Below are 19,449 nucleotides of genomic sequence, written 5' to 3' on the forward strand. Positions count from 1 at the left end.
AAGAAAATTTGCATATCAGAAAAATCCTTAAATAATTGTAAAGATAGTTCTTTAAAGTGTTAACTGCGTTTCCTCTAGAACATTTTTATGAAAACAAAAAGTGATAGCAACATTTAGTACAGATTTGTCTTTCTGATTTGAGAATACTATTAATTAAAAATTTCTGCATCCCTAGACAGTGTAAGTCCTGGAAGATTTGATATTTGAATTATTAATTAACAGAATTATTAGAAGAAGTAGCTATGAATAAAGCCTTCAAATAAACAATTGGTAACTATATCAGAAGGTATTCAGCAGTAACCGAAGGCTTCAGAACTTCTGTGTATTGACAAAAAATAGAAGATGCAAACATTTATGAGAAATAATAAACCTGAGTATAAAAATAGTCCCTAAATTCCAGGTTCTTTAAGAAGTCCACACTCAGTGTATTGTTCTTAAAATTTGAAAGTTTTTTTTTTTTTTTTTTTCCTGGCTGTAAGAACCATAAATATCACAAAGTTTACTCTATTGTTAGATTTATAAGAAGGTGGGAATAAAAATATGGCAAATGTGAATTTGAAATCTGTCACTCTAGATAGTTTTAGATTATTATAACGCTAGCAATAGTTTGGTCAAAATACTTCCATAATAATTTACATTTTTACATCTTTTACATACATTTTAGCCATAACAAATGTATTACAGTACTTCTGTGAGCTGTCAGCATCAGCAGCTTAAATGGTTTTCTCTAAAACACTTTTTGTAAAATTAACTTTCAGCCATGTAAACCAAACATCCCTACAGGTAGAAGGATAATTTTGTAGAATCTGTTCCTGTTTATTTTACAGGCTACTTTTAAGCAAAAATCACTAATTACGTCAAATTGCTTAGAGCAGCAACTTTATTTACTTATGATGAAGCCAATATCTCTAACCTCATTTCATGAATATTGATTTAAACCTTAGGTTCCAGAGATAGTCCAAACAATTAATCTACTAAATCATTGTTTGAAGAAACTATAAAATCAATATATAATGAAATTTGACCTTGGGTACACCTTTTTCGGAGGAAGTGGCTACCATAAATCCATCATCATAGCATTGCTTCTCAACTATTTGAGAGTACAACTTTCCATATGACAGTTTCTGAATACTTAAAACTTACATTTGTAGGAAATCAGTACTCTACACTTTTTTTTTTTCTTTTCATGTTTTCCCCCTGGAGTTCTTGTTTTCTAAAGCACATTCTGTGGATTGGATATTTTTTCACTCCAAAAGAGGGAATGAAATGCATACTTATCCAAAAGAGTTACAACTTTGTGTTAGCCTCTGTTAGATGAAAGCAATTGTCATGGTACTACAGGAAGGTGGAATTTTTGGCATGCTGCCCTAAACTTTGTTGGTGATATGCAACAAACCTTAAAAAAAAAGTGCTGTAGGACATGGCATCCTTTTCTCTGTTGCTCTCAGGATGTTTGCAAAACAGTTTTTAGCTTTGGCTGGGGACCATTGTTGTTGTGGGAAGATACGTAAAGGTGACACAAAATGAGAAATTAAGATATTTGAGTCTTACTGCAGTCTTCAGCAGAATATATACATTTGTAGAAGACAGTTATTATGGAGGTTTTAGAAAGGTTGGTGAGCACTACCTGCTACAAAAATTAATGCAGAGGATATTACCAAAAGCTTTGAGTTCTCTCCATGTCCACTGGATACTTACAAGGAGAAATGGAAGGGATCCAAAAGCACAAAGGTGTCTTTCTAAAGAGAGTTCTCAAAAGGGAATGGGACAAAGTGGAAAAGAGGTTGTCTAAGAGTGATGTTACGTTTTGTATTTCTGATGTGGAATACAAACTATTTGACTATAGTACAATTACGTTTAAATATCATAGACTCATGGAAACATAGAGTGGTTTTGGTTGGAAGGGACCTTTAAAGGCCATCTACTTGAACCAACCTGTTGTGGGCAGAGACATCTTCAAGTAGATCAGGTTGTTCAAAGCCCCAGTCAACCTGACCTTCAACATTCTAGGGATGGGGCATCCACAACTTCTCTGGCCAACCTGTTCCAGTGTCTAACCACCCTTATCATTAAAAATTTCCTCCTTCTGTCCAATCTAACCCTACCCTCTTCCATTTTAAAACCATTGCCCCTTGTCCTGTTGCTACAGGCCTTAGTAAAAAGTGTCTCTCCGTCTTCCTTCTAAGCCCCCTTTAAGTACTGAAAGGCTGCAATCATGTCTCCTTGGAGCCTTCTCTAGGCTGAACAACCCCAACTTTCTCAGCCTTTCTTCACAGGAGAGGTACTCCATCCCTCTGACCATTTTTGTGACCATCCTCTGGACTCCCTCTAAATAGGTTAGGATTCCATAGGTATTTTTACTCCATGGACCTCCCTATAGTTTTACATGTATTTGTTAATGATAAGTAATGGCAATACCATCTTTGTTAATGGTAAATAACGGCAACACCATCTTTCCTCAAGGTTTGCTCTTGAGTCCCCCAGAGTGAACATTGCCCAGGATTATCCTACTTTGTGTTGGGTGACAAAGAGAAGACAACAAGGAATAATTCTCTGACCACATGAATGTCATTGCGCTGAGTGTATTAAGTCATTGAATTTTTGAGGTCATCACTAGCATACTAGGAATTTCGAAGCAAAGTAACAATATATAAAGCAGATAAATGTGCTGAGCCTTTCTAGTGGAAATTTTAAAGAGCAATAAAGGTTTCCTGGGAAAATCTTCTTGTTGTTCTTAACTGGAAAACAGGTTTTTTATTATTCGGTATGTGGACAATATGTTACAGTCAGCTGAAATTGAAAGTTACCCCAAACCCTTTCTGTTCCACCATCAGAAATTTCTGTTTCAGTACTCTTTCAGGGAGGATTGAATGGGAAGATCTACTGCTGATACAGATTTTTCTATCAATTTTGTTTTAAAGAACAATGGCAGTAATTTTAATGGCATGATAATTTATGCAGAAGTTGCTAGCTTCCTAGAAAAATCACTTTAATCTGACTTAATTGAACACTAAACCTTTTTCTCTCCCATAGCACTACAAAATCTTAACATGAAGGAACTTTTTTCTCTGAAAATAAGTAACCAGATTTCTTGTTGTATTCTAGGAAGCTATTACTGTGGCCTCTAAAATTATGAAAAGAATTAAGGAAAGGGGTAGGCTGTAGATAGATTTTTACTGGTAACAAAGCATGTTTAAAAATTGAGGAATTAAACTTTACATAAAAGTACCTCACAAATCATGGTAAATATTTTGTCTTGTTAGGTAAACAATTAAAAAGAATGTTCTAATGTTGTGTAGTATTGTAAATGCATTCTTTGATGGTTTCAGCACATATCCCAGAATCACACCTTCTATTATTTTACTACTCTTTTTTCATAATAATGTCTCTATGTTATTTATGTCAACTGGCAATAGCAGGGATTGATTACTTTTAATGATGATAAGGTTTATATGTGATGATACGTAGTTCTTTTGCAAAACTTGCTCTCTGCTAATGGAATAATTGCCCTGGTCTCTGTCCCGTGGAAAGCGCTGCATGGATAATTTCCCACTGAAGTTAGTGGAGCCTCATGCAGGTGCCACATCTGCTCTGATGGTTCTTGTAACTGTTTGTAACTATATAGAAATGGTAAGTGTAAATGTAGAGAGTAGTGTTGTGTAATGAATGCAATTATCTGTAAATAATATGAGATACCTTGTTGTCCTATATGACTAGTACTGCTTATCCCCTATTCCATTTGGCTTATCCCTTATTCCGTTCTTTTTTCCTCCTTCTGCCCTTTGTTTTACAGACCACCAAGTGATTTATGCCACAGCAGTATCAGGGTGCTGCAGTATATCTTTGTTGTTAAAAACTGATGGTGAAACCCTGGCTATCTGCAGTTCAGTAAAATACATTGTATAAAATAATTCACAAAATACATTGTAGTGGAAATGCCTATGACTCAGCTTCTTTACTGTCAATTTTGGAAAATTAAAGTGATTATTTACTGAAGGCTCCTTTTTTCTGCATAGACAGTTGGTAAAAATAGCAATTATATGGAGTACTCTTCCTTTGTTTTAGTATCAAAGATGCAGGCTCTGGGACAGATTGCACGAAGAGCACATCAATGCAGGACGAACAGTTCAGGTAAGGATATTAAAATGACTGTGATATTAATGGAATTAAATTAGATACATAGTACTGGTTATCTCAGGGATGAATCTTCACAGTGATGTTTATTTGACAAATGGGTTTGACAAGTACATGGCATTGCTTTACTTTGTTCAAAAGATAGGGATTTTCTAATTGTGTCCTATGAGGCAAATACAGTCAGAAATGTTTCAGGATTCTTGAACAAACAAATGTTTGGAGACTCTGGTCTTTTGCAAACTAACCTCTTACATTACTAAATTAGATGACAGGAATTGCAAGAAGGGATATGGTTAATTTTAAAGCGTGGTTTCAGACCAAACACAGAACATCTGGACTACTACTTTGGTGCGCAAACCTCTTGTTAGATGCATAATATCATCAAAGGAGGAAATACCACACACATTTGTCAGCATGGCGTCATCTCAGTGACTTCACACGCAGTCACACATAACTCAGCACACAGGGAATCTCACATCTGTTTCTAAAAAAATGCATGTCTTGATGAAAATGATGCAAAAGCTAAGGCCAAACATCAGCCTTCACACTGCTAAATAGCACACGGCTGAAGAAGATTATCAGTACAGAAAACCACAAAGACCAGACCTGCACTGCAAAGTTTGATGATGCAGATATAGCAGCTAGTGGTTATAACATGCTGTACTGGCAAAATTCTGGGGACAGACGTATCTTTGCTAGCAGGAGAGGCATCTTGTTTTGGTTTCATAGGTGGTGTTCAGAGGAGGGACTTGACTTTGTTACTGGGACAAACCTTTTGTGACCTACGTTGCATCTAGACGAGCAGGCTTTGCCAGCAGGGATAGCACAGTCCTAACCCACTGTATTTTATAGCTCTAATACTGTAAATTCCTGTGTTTGTTGTGCCTTACTGAGTCCTAGGGGAAATTAGACCAGATGAAAAATGAAAAAAAAAAATCTCAGAAAGAAGAACTTAATCCCGACTGAACAACAGTATTAGGCAGTAGGCAGAGCTGGAGTTATGTATCTTTTTTGAGGAATGGAAGGTGTTAATGAGCTCTTTTAATGTCAATTATAAGAAGTTATGTATGAAATCCACTTGATTTTTCTGTTGTTTGGAGGTTTTAATGTTTATTTTGATTTTCCACAGAGCATTTTTGAAATTTGAATATAAAATATGTTTATTCTTAATATCAGAAGAGTCTTCCAAATGTGGGAGTCCTGTTGAAACAAGGGCATTCTAACAGGTGTGATGTAGTAAGCATATGTTTGCTTATGTCTGTGCTCTAATCTGTTTACACATCTGAGGGGAGGAAAGGCTTCTCCTGAACTTTTTCTTATCAATATCACATGTTTAGCAAGACAAAATCTGTATCAATAATTGGAGAAAAAGCGATCATGTTCAAGATAATATTTTTAAATACATTAAGTGCTTTAGTAATAAACCCCTATATTTGTCTCTAGAAACATTTATATTTGTCTTGAACGTAAAGCCTACCATTTTCACTTTCAGCCAAACTAAATTTTCTCATATTTTATTTAACGCTTATCGCTTTTAGATCTGGATGCAAATTATGCATTAAAGTGGTTCACATTCTGATACCCAGAGAGCAGAGTAAGTATCTGGGTCCATGCAAGAAGAGTAGACTAGGTCTTTGTTTTAATTAAATAGTTAGGAGTCTGGAGTACTTGATAATAAATTATATGACATGTAGAATGTGTTTGCTGTAAGCTGTTTAAATGTTTACCAATGGACTTGTGATCTGTTTGTTTGCGAAGAAATCAGATTAATTATTGTGATACCAAATGTTCTCTACAGCACACACTTTGCTCTCAAAATTAGATGTTGTAAAAATACATTAGGAATCCCTAAGTCAATATTGACCCAAGGCATCCGCCACAGGTTTTAGACAAATATATGCACAGCCACTCTACATTTAATCCATGTGCACATAATTACCCATTTTTCTGAATTTTCAGTTTACCCAGAATAATTACCTCTGTTGTACTTTTGATGATGGTCAAAATTATAATAGAAGTATAGATGAGCATAAATGTATACCTCTCCTTTCTGGTGACTGGATGCCACATAAAAAACTTCTAAAAAGGAAAGTGAAGAAAACAAGGAAAAGCTTTGTATAGGGCATGATGACACCCTTTCAAAAATACTGAGAAAATTGCTCTTATATACTGTGTATTAGTTTTCACGATTGTGCTCTCATAGATTTTCATTTTTAGGGACAGCCTGTGGACTTCTTAAAATGTTAGGGCCTGAATAAAGACACAGTTTTTCTAGGCTTTGCCCTGTATATGCTGACTATACCATACAATTAGTTAATTATTGCAAGATTTAAGTTAATTTCAATGAAATGGCAGTATTTTCTTGTAACACGTAGGGACTACTTTGATCACACTCATAGTGAGAGGTAGAAAAATGCTGCAGTTACTAGAGAGGATATAAGGCATTGAACAAAAAAAGGAAAAATACTCTGAATGAATGATCTGGCTTTAGCTTATATTCAGCTCGCAAGAGGAGACTTTGTTCTGCAAAACATACCTAGGCAGATGTAATCTCTCCACTGTGTTGCTCTAATGTGGAAAGCTACTTGAAAAATGTTAATGTATTTTTTCTGTTTCACTTTTATGATTTCTATTTCAACTGAAAATGGTTTGCAAGTAAAAGTTGGTTTTCAGTCAGCTCTCTTTTGCATAAATTTTCAAAGCTTAGTTGTATGGCTCACGTCTTCTGTACCATCTTTAAGATTATGCAGTCTTCAAATTAAGTACCTTTCTGGAATACTATGCCATATATTGGGAGAGCATGAGAAGCAGGGTAGATGAGCATCTTTGTTGCTGCAGGAGACTGTTCATGGTATCAGTGCAGGGACATGTAAAATTGGGTCACTGTTGCAGCCTGTGGCCATCTGTAGGGTAAATGTATCTTTAAACTCAGATTTTCTTTGATGTGTACCAAGAAATTTGTAACATCTATCCTTTATTTCATTCCTTTGAACGAAGTCCAGAGAAGATAAGTGAAGGCAAGATTATGTTTGCACAGCGAAGCTACTGCGATACTTTCTGAAAAATCATATTTATGTTTGAGAAGGTTTAAGGTGGTGGGTTTCTTTCCATTTTGGGTGTGTTGATAGAGTCAATAGATTTTTCGCACTACTTGTGAAAACTGTGCCACTTGTTTACTTTTCTGAAAAAAATCCATTATATTTATTCATGTAATGTAGTGAATGCACCATCCTGCTGGATCTCCCAGACCTACCTCTGAATTTGTGGACGCTTTAGAAAAATTAGGCTCAGATTTTCTGTCCCTACCTTGGTTCTGCATCTATTCAAGAAGAACAGTGCACTTTACTCCAAAAAAGTCCTTTGAGAGCTAGGGATGGAAGCACTATAAAATAGCTATGTAACGTTAGTTTCATTATATAGCAAAAATAGGCAAACAGCATAAAGCTGAGAGAGACTAAGGGATTCTGGTGGAGAGGACAGGATTAGAATTCATAATGATGTAAAGACCTGAAAAATCAGTATGTTTTTGGATGGGGACAAGGACAATCATTGGCTGTATAGATCCAGCACGGGAAGCTGTTGGGGCAGCACTTCTGCAGAAGGGGTCTTGGGGGACACAGAGTAAAAGTGAGCCAATAGTGTGGTAGTGATACAAAAAAGCCAAATAACATAGTGGGATATATAAACGGGAGAGTAGCAAGTGCAGTCTCTCATACAGTTGCTTTGGTCAGCATTAGTAGGATCCCAGGTAGAATTGCTAGTCCAGTTGAGGCACCACGCTTTTAGCGAAGCTACGGACTGGGTAGGGAGTAGGCAGGGAGAGCAATGCAAATGGTCAGAAATTGGGGAAACAAGATTTATTTGGAAAGACTGACAAATGAGTTATTTTGCCCAAAGAATGCCTTGACAGTGGCATGTTGTCTGTTTGCAAACATGGAAAAGATGGTTGCAAAGAGGATGGGGCTTGCCTTTCTCTGTTTTGAACAGAGAGGATTAGAAATACTTGGTTTAAACTGAAGCAAGAGAGATTTCTGTTAGACATGAGAAAAAATGCTATGGCAATTAGCATAATGAATTCTTGTAATATACTATCAGGGAAGTTGTAGCTCTTCCTAAAGTCCTTTTAAGACCAGAGTAGATAAACAACTGTCAGAAATAAAATAGGGACAATGGATCATGCTTTGAAGGGATGACTTCCCAAGGTTTTTGCAGCTTTATTTTCCTACAGTTTTTGTGAGAAAGCCATTTGAAACAAAGACTGTTACTTGCTTTTGGAAGTTAACAGGCCAAAATTGCCAATATTGTAAAGAAAAAGTCTGTGTCTTTTGGGCTGAATTTGGTGAGTTTGAAACTCAGGAGTTCCCATAAATGAAACCAGGATTTTGTATTACCTTCTTCGCTAAGTAAGCACTTTTAAAAGTGGAAACAGTGAGGAAGAGAGTGATATACTTTCATGCTCTACCTAGAAGTTAAACTCTGTCCCATTAAAATGATTTGCATATCCATAACATTTATCATGTTACACCCTGGTGAGCTCCTAAGACGTGTCTCCTCACAGCAGGGCTTAGCTTTCTTGCTAGGCTGAATCCATTTAACTGCTGTTTAATTGACAACAAATGGAACAAGAGTCCTCTCCCCAGAGCCACAAAGGAAGAGGCACTAAAATTAAATTTCACCAGGTATACAAATATCATCATCATCATCATCTGATTCCTCCATCTTCTTTCTCAGAAATAATTTCTCTTTGATCAGCAGCGTAAGAATGAACAGTGAAAGTGGGGATCTGATTTAGCCATTGCTGGGGCGGGTAGTTTGTATCTCTTGAAGCTTCTGTTCAGGATTTTTGTAAACTCCAGCAGCAAGTTGGTGGTTGTGTTGGTCACTGCACAGTAGCCGTCTTCAGTATACCCATGCATTGGCTATACTGGTAATTTGCCCTGGCTGCAGCTGCAGTGGTGCAAATCCCTAGCAGAGCTACGTTTTAACTTGATTACAACTGGGAATTTTTTTTTTTTTTTAAATAAACTTCTTAGAAAGCATTTTTAGGTCATCCCAAACTCGCTATTGTCACTGTTTCGCAACGTGTTTTTGTTTGGCATATTTTTTTTTTGTCTCCATTATGGCCAAAGATGGGATAATAATAATTTTGTTTCCTGAAACAGAAAAGCAGGATCAACCTCACTCAGTCCCCTGCATATAATCGTCACAAAATAGATAATTAAATCTTGTGTCTAGGTAGTCCCGTTTTGTCTTTTAAATGAAATTCCAAGATTTTATAAACCAAGAATTTTGGCACGTGGCGGACTGTGACAGTGATGATGTTCTCCCTGTTTCAGTGCTTGCAGGCAGGGAGGAAGATAACAGGAAGAGCAAGGTAGATTAAGAAGAGAAATGTATGAGGAAAATTATTGGGTACCATGCTTCTAATTCAACTCAATATCTTACAAAGTTATTTTTTGTATCTCCCTTTTTTTTATTGTTAATCAGTGTTTTTACCTGGGGTTAGCATTAAATAATGCAGCCTAAATTGGCTAGTAGTGCCCTTAATTTAAGCATACAATACAATATACTCTTAGTAATTTGACAAATGATTTTTACGAATCAATAGTTCTTTTTTTGGTTGCCTACTATGGCTCGTGCAGTGTTACTTTAATTTGTTGTTGAATTAATTTCCTTCTTCTCTAATCATATTTCTACTATTTCTTTTTCATACATGTTAAAAAAAATTAATTCTACTAGTGTATATAAATAAAATAAATTCCATCTAGTTCCTGCTTTTCCAGGTAAGCAGTATTGCCATTCTAAGGCATTACCTGTACATGGTTTGCATTACTGAAGAAAATCTTCCTTTTTCTAGCAACTCACTGATGTTCATCCATTCTTTTGTTCTGCTGGTGAGAAAAATATTCAAACCCATTGGTAAATAGTGCCATAAATAACATAATTTATGATATCATCTTTTAATGTAATGCAGTGAATATTATTTTTATTAGAGCCTTATTTTTTTACAATTAGATAAAAACTCTGTCCTAAACCAATAAGTGGTATAATTTAAACTATAAATTTCTTCTTTTCATTTGTAGAAAAAGAAAAGTTGCATGCATTTTTAGATTTTAAAAGCCTAGGCAATAACAAGCCCCCTCTATTTTTGCTGTAGATGGAAATTTATCTCACAGGAGATGCCTGCACACAGACTCTTCTTGCTAGTTGTGAATAGCTTGTGTTGTCTCAAAACTCTTGCAACTAAAGAAGTATTTCTGTATTTTATTATATTTGATATTCAAGTCAAACAAATATATTCGTCCTTCTTCTGAAAAGAGAATATAAATATTGCAAACAAAAATAAACCTTCTTCTTTGCCACTGAAGTTGTCTTTACCAAATGAAAATGGTAGTGTTAGGGTAGTTGGGGGTTGCAAATAGTTGTATCCTGAAGTGCTATGATCACCTCGGTCACTTATTATAAAAAAAAGCAAATTTTGAGAAGCAATCACTTACTGTATTTGGATATTATTTTAACATGTTACAACCTGTGTAAATATTTTGGCAAAGGCCTAAACTGATCACACCGAAATAATGTCAGTAATTGCATAGTGAATTAATTACTTAAATACTTTAATTGAAACCCCAAATAAACCAAACTGACTTCTTTACTTGAAGAAGTGGATAAAGTATAAAATTGACAGCAAGACAAGCACAAGCAAATACTAGAAACACAACAGATTTGTTGAGCTGGTTACGATGTAGCGGCACCTCTGAGTGAGAAACTCTTGGAAGTACCGATGCCTTCCTCTGTGGACAGCTTTGAGCTCTGATTGAGGTGACGAGATCGCTGACTCGCTCAGTATCGCTGTCAGCTACAGGACTGTCACCCGACTTAGATGGCTCATTTACTCAGCATGGATCATGGCTAGGTTGAGCTACCTTAAATGAGGACAAGCCCCTTCTCTGCAGAGTGCTGTATTTTTTTATGGGATGACTCTTCTGCAGGAGCAGTACAGAAAGACCAGGGAATAGCACTGGGTCACAAAAATAACAGAGTCTGGGAGACCCAGGATGGGTTCAAAGGAGGGATTCGCGGCGTTATTGGAGGCACGGGCTTTTACAGCAGTTGGGGGCATCTTTGACAGGTGAACCAGCTGCAGTCAAACAACGCTCTCTGGAAACAAAAATGAATGTAGCAGAGAGGTAACCTGGAACATAGCAGTCACTTGAAAGTTGGGAATTTTGAGGGTTTTTTTGGTCATAGTTTATTAAAACTTAGAAATGGCACTTTTTATGATTACTTAAAGATAATCAAGATGATAGTTGCTTCCCAAACACAAAAGGTGCTCTTACGAAGTAACCTACAAAATAACTCTTAAAACTTTTACAGCAACTCCGAGCCAATATGAGAGAGATGGAGAAACTCTGTTTGCGAGTCCGACAGGAAGACATCCCAGTTCTACAGAGAATGATAAATCCAGTTAAAGAGGAAGCTTCATTTGCCATAAAAGACTTCCTACATCTCCATTCTGAATCTGCAGAAGAACTTAAAAGGCAATTCGAAGGACAGGAGGATACTTCTTTAACCAGATCTGCAACTGTAGGAGGAGGTAGTAAAATTTAATTTCTGTATCTGATATCTATATTACTGTATCCAGTCCACGTTTTCTGAGAGAGTAACAAGTAAACAAATGAGATTTCAGTTGAAGAATAATTGTTAATCAAGAAGTGGATTTTCTTTCCCAAGTTTTGATAAGTCGATAATGCTCTAATTAGAGTATCTTAAGAAATGAGGTAGTTGTGGCCTTCCATGAAAAAGATCCCGTAGCCTTGGATATTGAAATAGAAGATTGCTCATACAAAGAAGAACGCTTGCATTCATGTTTCACAGTAGCTTGACTTCTTTCCCCTGCCCCTGCAAATCACTTGATTGTGTGCAAGTAATCATTTAGGCCAGTTTCACTGAATTAGTGCTTGCATCATCAAGAAGAAAACAATTTTTATATGACAGACAGTATAATATGCCACTGCTGAAATACCTGGAAAAGAGGAGCAAGTCTGTATGTAAAGAAGAACATCTCTTCCTGTAGCATTTTATCTTGGTAACTGACAAGGAAGCGGAAAACAGTATAAATCCATTTAAATAAAAGATTTTTGAAAACACACTATGACCTGCTACAAGTCAGACATTTTGCTGTTTTTCCCTCCTTTCTCTACAAAATGTCTTTTGTTCTCTGTTCTACTATTCTGTTTTCGGGGAAGCCATTATTATGCCCTGGTACCAGATAGTGTTCTCTGCTGATAGTCTGTGAGAAAGTTGGTTACATCAGAATTAAATCCTTCCACATAATAGTAATTAGTTTAATTGCTGCATTAGCAGTATTGTTTTAAATTGTTTGGAAGTTTCATGTGTCTTTAATATTGAAAGAGTATTCTCAGTCGATGCCATTAGAGAGGAACCTGCCATCAAAGTGATTTCATGGCCCTTCTTGTTGCTATATAGAGAACTACAAGAACTCTTTCAAGTGTGATTAACAAGCTAGCAAGTCTAATGGTCAAACAGGGAGAAAAGAAGAGTAGATTTGGAAGACTGGGCTTGCTTTTGAGAATGTTGTGTGCAGTAGTATCAGAAAGCCTTCTGAATGTCAAGATATATCAATTATGGAACCACAGAATGGTTTGGGTTGGAAGGAACCTTTGAAGACCATCTAGTCCAACCCACTTGCCATGGACAGGGACATCTTTCACTACATCAGGTTGCTCAAAGCCCCATCCAGCCTGACCTCGGACACTTCCAATGATGGGGCATCCACAACTTCTCTGGGCAATCTGTTCCAGTGTCTCGCCACCCTCATCGCAGAAAATCTCTTATCTTCTTACCAGGTCAATAAAAGACTGAATTGGCTTCTGAATCTTGACTTTTTTAAGACCCTCAGTATCTTGTAGTTGATTGTTCAGTAGTTTGTCCTAATATCGTGGATTTCAAAGTCTGGCTATTTGCTGCATCATCCTTCCCCTCCAAAAAATAAGGTAGTAAATGAATCCGTTCCCTTGCAGTGCTCTGGGGCCCCCTTACTCGAGTTCTCAGAAATACGCTTGAACTTTCAGAGGCTGTTTCTTAAATGCTCAAGAGTAAATTTCATCAAACCCTCAGGATTTGAGTAGATCTAGCTCATCTAAATATGTTTAACCTGTTCTCTTTATGTTTCAGCCTATCCTTTTTTTTCTTTCTTGTTTGAATTAGTTGCATCAAATACCTGATTACAGCTACCTGTTTGTATAAAGACTGACTTAATCTTTCTCTGGGTCATCTGTTATTTTCTTTCTTTACCTGGCGATGCACTAACACATTCTTTGTCTTCCCTCTAACTTGAAAAGCATTTGTAGAAACTTTCTTGCCACCATTTATGCCCTTTGGTAGTTCCAATTTATTTGTGTGTCCTAGTCTTTGTGTTATTAACTTTCCATGCTTATTTTATTCCTTGTACTCAACTTAATTGTGTGTCAAATTCTTGATATCCAGGGCATTGAAAAGCTCTTGCTGAATCCATAAACATTTTTCCTCTGCATCAGGACAATTTGGTGTCACCTTCAGCATAGCCTATTTTATTAGTGTCTGCCAGCTCTTGCGCAGTCCTTAATGCTTTAGGAACTTCTTCCCCATAGTTTGGATTCATCAGTTTGCGAAAAGTGTTAATACCTCTTTTGGGGGGAGCTCAATTATCTTTAGTCTTTTAAAGTAGTGAACTCTGGTATTCAGCGATCCCCTTCATCCATATTAGCCATTACTTTCAGGCTCTTTGTGTGCTCTTCTCTGTTACGATCAGAATTGAATTTAAAATCCCTCTTCTTTCGGTAACTTTCTGCAGTTGTCCTCAATACATTCTGGTATTTCATTGGAAAGCCCTTGTCCTGGCTTATTGCTTTTCTAACAGTTACACAGGTGTTAAATGGGAACTAGAGTTTAATTTCAAAGAACAGGACTGCTTTTTTAATCTGAAATACCTTCAAAGTATGGAGGACATTGCGCATAACTGCACTTCAGAAAGGCAAGAAATTGATCAGAAAGATTGGGATGAGAAGTACAGAAAAATATTACTGGAATGACACGCCACCGCAAGTCTGCTCAAGAATACAGGAAATAATTCACCCCATTTGAAGTGAAACATACAGGCAGGCAGACAACTAAATACAATTAAACGGATTTTTTTAACAAGTTTGCCTGACAGTGAAAGCAGCTCTGCTGAACTGCTAACACAGATGCAATATATTGCCTATTCTTTTGTGCTTAGAGCCTGCAGTCCTGAAAGCAAATCTTGGCTGCTGATCTTAATCAAAGGAGCTTCAGTATGCCCATTCTCTGTAGCATGTTGCTTCCCATCTGGTAGAGAGGGAAGGAGTTTACAAATTCAAATCGCCCATTTAGAAGGCACGTCAGTGAAATGATGTGGTCCCTTCACCATCCTCGGCTCAGGTCCAATAGAAATGGAATTTAATTGCATTTTGAACAAATATTAACAAAAGGTGAGACTCCACTCTTAAAATTACTAAGATCTTTTAACCAACATATTGAATCTTCCAGAGCATTAGATTTTTATCTTGAGTGTAATGAGGTGCGAAGCTGCTCTATGAAATCTGCAGAGGTGTTTTGTATTACTGCATTTCTGTGGAGATGCTGTAAGTGAACTGGGGGAGCCACTTCCATTCTCAGTTCTATTAAAATTGGTTAGATTTGATAAAACACGAGCTAGTGAATATAAATTTCTTACTCATACTTTCAGCCAAATATGACTTCTCTTACCCTTCTTCTTATGTATTTTTTTGAAGTAACGAATTTCCGTGAGGAATATTTTTCCACTAATTTTTTGTTATTAGAAAAAGAAAACAGTGTAAACCTAATTTTAAGTTCTCTTGAATATGTGTCATGCAAAACTTCGGTATCATTCATGTATGTTGAAAGATGTGCTTTTCTAAAACAGGTCAGCATAGATTGTTACGGACAGACCAGAACAGGGAACACAATTTGTGAGGAGGCAATTTTGCTTAGTGAGCTTTGTTTTTTGTCTTTTGCATTACAAATATTTTAATTTCAAGCAACTTAGCATGCATGTGGCTGATAGGGAAGAATACGCTTTTCTTGGCAGAAGAAACTTGATTATGAAATAAGATTGTGAAGGATTGAAATGGAATAAAATTCTCAGAACCAATGTTAAATGTCAGAATATGTAGCAGAATTGGTTCATCCAAAAATGGACACATGGATATGTGATTAATTATACTGAAAAGGGAAAAGGAGTATTTCTGAACTGAGTATATAGCATAAATTAATCTGATGCTGTAGATCAAAAATATGTTCTGGAAGAACAGGTGATGATTGTAGAAGGTGAGAGGCCTTCCATGTCTGGATTCTTAATGGAAAAGGGGTAGAAATAATTAGAAAGAAAAACAAGCCCAAAATAAAACCCCAAATCACTTTCTCCTTCCTTGTTACTCTGCCACTCTGCTTACTTAGTAATTACAGCTGGATATCGGCTTCATTGATGTTAGACTTGTATTGATCTGAGAGTAGGAAGATTAGGTCCTTAATGTATTTCGAGATACTGGGATAGAAATACTGAGAAATGGACAAAGGTTATGAAAATGTATCATTTTTATTTTATCTTAAATTAATTCCATGAGTAAGCATGCACTATAACTGACTTTTTATTGAATATGATTATTTTTGTTTGTTTTCCATTGTTCATGTCTGGTGTGGTAACAGTTATATAATATTATTATAGTACCTTGGTACAGCCATTGTTTCTAAAGAAGATTTTAATGCAGTATTTACACTTTAATATTATTAGACAGATCTAACCAGTCTTCCCCATATTAAGCTTTCTCCTGATACTGCGCTCCCAAGGAAGGAAACATCAGTGTCCTACCAAAGTAGCTGTCTTCCTTCAGAAATTGAAGTTGTCTGAATTTACATACATACGTTCTCCAGTCTGCATTTCGTACCCTCAGGCTATTAATCCTTGCTATGACAAGCCAAGCTTGTTTGTTATTATTCTTTATTACCGCATAATTACTCGTCCATGATTATGCACATGTCCACTACATCTGCAGTGGCTCAAGACTTGGGCTCTTTGACTGGAGGAAGTATGTGCGTGTCCGTTCATTACATCTGCTCTCCCCCGTGCCACCTAAGCTGTCTCTCATTCCCCATTTTTTCCATCGTACTTTGTCCTAATGCCTTCTGCATTCAGTCCAGGTGATGTGGAAAGGAAGATACTTGAGAATATCTCCTTTACACCCCTGAGCCTCAAACGTTCGCCGTCCTCACAGTACTGTTACCCAGCACTGAACGCTGGGCAGCATGTTACTTGGGTTTCACTGCTCGCTCTTTGAAAGTTTTTTCCTTCAGCTTCTCTTAGCCCCAAATGGCTTAAAATCAAACTGGTAGCATAATAATCAATCATAAAATGAATAACTGTCTGTTCAGTTTTGGAAGCGCAGCTTGTTCATGTGTCGTATGTAAATGAAAAAACAAAGTTCAGTTTTCTTAGTTCAGTTGATACAAAATGAATTAACTGACCTTGAATTCAGGAGTATAGTATCATTCTCAGAACTGATTGTGAGAGGGCAGTGGTGGAAATGAATCCATTTCTTTGGCAATAACTTCCTTTTAAGAAACTGTCTTGTGCTGTGAGTAAGACTTTTCCCTATATGATCATTTTCAGGGCTGTTGCTTGGCTTGAGTTGGGTTAGATATCAAATTGTCCTTGAGAAAACATTAAGAGCAAGAAACTTTGCACATCACCTGCATTCTGATCCAGCGCATTTATTTATAAACATCATGTTTCTCGTTCAGAAACTTCATATAACACGGAAGTGAAGGATGGCTCCCAAAGTTTAATCCAGATTTACTCCTGCCTTCCCCAAATACCTCAGGAAGAAAATGCAGCTGAGTCCTGGGAAACTTTAGAAGGGGTATGTTGAAACTCCCTTAACTGCCACATTGGTGCCCTTGTTCCTAGCAACTATTATAAAATAACATTTGTTTTTTATTTGTAGGACTTGATTCAGCTCAGCCAGTTGGTGACCGATTTTTCTCTCTTAGTCAGTGTAAGTATTAATTCTGCATTCTGTCCTAGATAGAGTCTTGTACAAAAAGAGGGCAAATGGACGAGCAATACTTCTGCCCGTAATCTGAACTCGGACTGAGCTAGTATCACTTGATCAAAGTGACAGAATAACATTAACCAAATTTATTCAGTCCAATATGCAAGACTACAAAATCCCAGTCACTGTTAGGAACTTCAGGAAAATGCCAGTAGAGGCAGAGCAGTTTCCCCACAGCGAGCCAAGATGCCTGCATGAAGATGCCGTCTTTGCTACTCGGGGCCCATGCTAAATACACCTATAGTTTCAAAGCCTGTACATTAGATACTTGCCAAAGTCCTAAGTGATGCATATAATGTTTACATGAAATTGTCTAGCGGTAAAGTGAGAGTTTTCCTTTGGATTTTCAAGTGCCAACAGAAGGGGAATGTTCAAAAGCCTGAGTTTAACTACTCGTCTGCCCCCTCTGGTTAGAAAACCAACAGCTCTTCCTTCCCTACATCCCTGACTCATTGCTACAGGTATCTTTGTGGCTCTCCTGTTGATTCAGGCTCTGTCAGGGTAGTTTTTTGAGGAGGCAATAGTCTTCTGTTTCAGCACTAGTGTTGATAATTGCTCCTAAGTTCTTGTCACCAGAGCAACTACTGATGTTCTACCCAGTGCCCCTGGCCAGAAGCTGAACCTGAGTAGACACTCTACAGCATTGACTGCCGTCTTCTACCCAGGTCCCATTCAGTTTTTACAATTTCTAATCGTAGTGGTGATGATAGCCTTCACTGCACAGGGTGGGTGTTTCTCAGGTACTTTTTCTCACTTAGTCAGGAGTACGAGAAAAATCTGAAGTCTCCCACACCTTTATCATGCCCTTTCTCTGCTCTCACAAGTGTAGCTGCCAAAGGTTGTGCATCTTCATCATCCACACTCAGTTCCCAGTCTTTAGTTCTTCCTGTGCCACAGGGAATTTAAACCCACAATTCTCATCTCCCAGGAGAGTTCTTTGATCTCCTTGCTGTTGGGTTAGTTGGGATAGATAAAATAGCTTTTATCCTTTCTGCTGAATAGGCGCTGCTTCCCATATACAAAAAACCCCCTAAGATTCATTAGGCTGGAGAGGGACTGCAAAAAAATTTTTATTCAGTAGCCTAAATGTTAGCAGCTGTAGCTAAAAACACATAAGCATTGTTAGATATAATAGCAAGTATCTAAAGTGTGTGGATTGGATCGTAGATGAAGATACCAGAGCTGGTGGATTCAGCAGTTTCTGAGTTAGAAAGAGGAAAAAAGTTCAGAATGCCTTTCATTTTAGGCTGAACATTAGCCATCTCATTCTTCTGTGACATAAACTAGCCTGGGTACTGCTGAGATTAAAATAAGAACAAACAAACCCCTTATCTTCTGCTCCAGCATTCTCCAAGAGAGACTGCAGGGGAATCTGCCTGCATTTGGAGGCGGGATGGAACATTTTTGTAAAATCAAACAGTAGGATATAGAGCAACAGGAAGTATATTTTCAGTACAGTCACTACTCTATTTGGGAAGTTAAGTCAGTGTTTTATAATGTCATAATTAAACACTTCTGTTTAGATTTCTTGGTAGAGCTTTGTATGTTGGGGTTGGTACTGGTCTTACAAACGCTCTTTGTAGAATTTTTCTTCTTTGAAAGTGAAACTCAGTTTGGATTATTTTTCCCTTTGGAATGTGAGTTCATCTATTCGTGGAAACGATTCAGAAATCATATGTTTTGGATTGTTTTCTCCTAACTGCAGCAACACATTGTATAATACCCACACCATATTATTACTTAATAGTTTTTTTTAAAGTAAGTTTGTAGTTTCAGCACAGTTTATCAGATGCTATTAATGAACCACCATTAGGGCTGCACGGCTGCAGTGTGTAGCAGATGAAAGCGGCTGTGGGGCCCTGATTACAGGCATTAAAATGGTGTGTATTGGCTCACTGCTGCTTCCCAGCAGGTTACCTCACTCATAATTCCTTTGCATCTAGTCTCAGCAGGAGAAGATTGACAGGATTGAAGACCATGTCAACAGTGCTGCTGTGAATGTTGAAGAGGGAACCAAAAACTTGGGGAAGGTAGGGATCTGCTCCTGCTGGTGAATCAATGGTACTCTGCCTCCCAGCAATCCTCTGTATTAACCCAATTGATCTGCCATCTTTAATGCTGAGGGAGCCAGCAATTAAGGAAATAAGGAAGAAATGACCCACAGGTA

General features: G+C 37.2%; 1 protein-coding gene across 3 annotated transcripts in view; it reads left to right on the forward strand.

Moving 5' to 3' along the window:
- The window catches only part of STX17 (syntaxin 17), a 32,631-nt gene that overhangs the window by 9,150 nt on the left and 4,032 nt on the right, over positions 1–19,449 (forward strand). For 2 of the 3 annotated variants that reach the window (XR_004842606.1, XM_009643487.2), the window contains exons 3-7: positions 4,066–4,131; positions 11,509–11,728; positions 16,972–17,090; positions 17,175–17,225; positions 19,226–19,312. Coding sequence is in view for 2 of the 3 variants with exons in the window: in XM_009643487.2 (XP_009641782.1) it covers positions 4,066–4,131; positions 11,509–11,728; positions 16,972–17,090; positions 17,175–17,225; positions 19,226–19,312 (543 nt within the window). In the remaining variant the exon portion in view is untranslated. The remainder of the gene's footprint in view (positions 1–4,065; positions 4,132–11,508; positions 11,729–16,971; positions 17,091–17,174; positions 17,226–19,225; positions 19,313–19,449) is intronic. The other variant, XM_035898994.1, reaches the window with a different exon arrangement.

Source organism: Egretta garzetta, unplaced genomic scaffold (assembly GCF_000687185.1).
Source record: "Egretta garzetta isolate BGI_Z169 unplaced genomic scaffold, ASM68718v1 scaffold88, whole genome shotgun sequence".
Classification (NCBI taxonomy): Eukaryota; Metazoa; Chordata; class Aves; order Pelecaniformes; family Ardeidae; genus Egretta; species Egretta garzetta.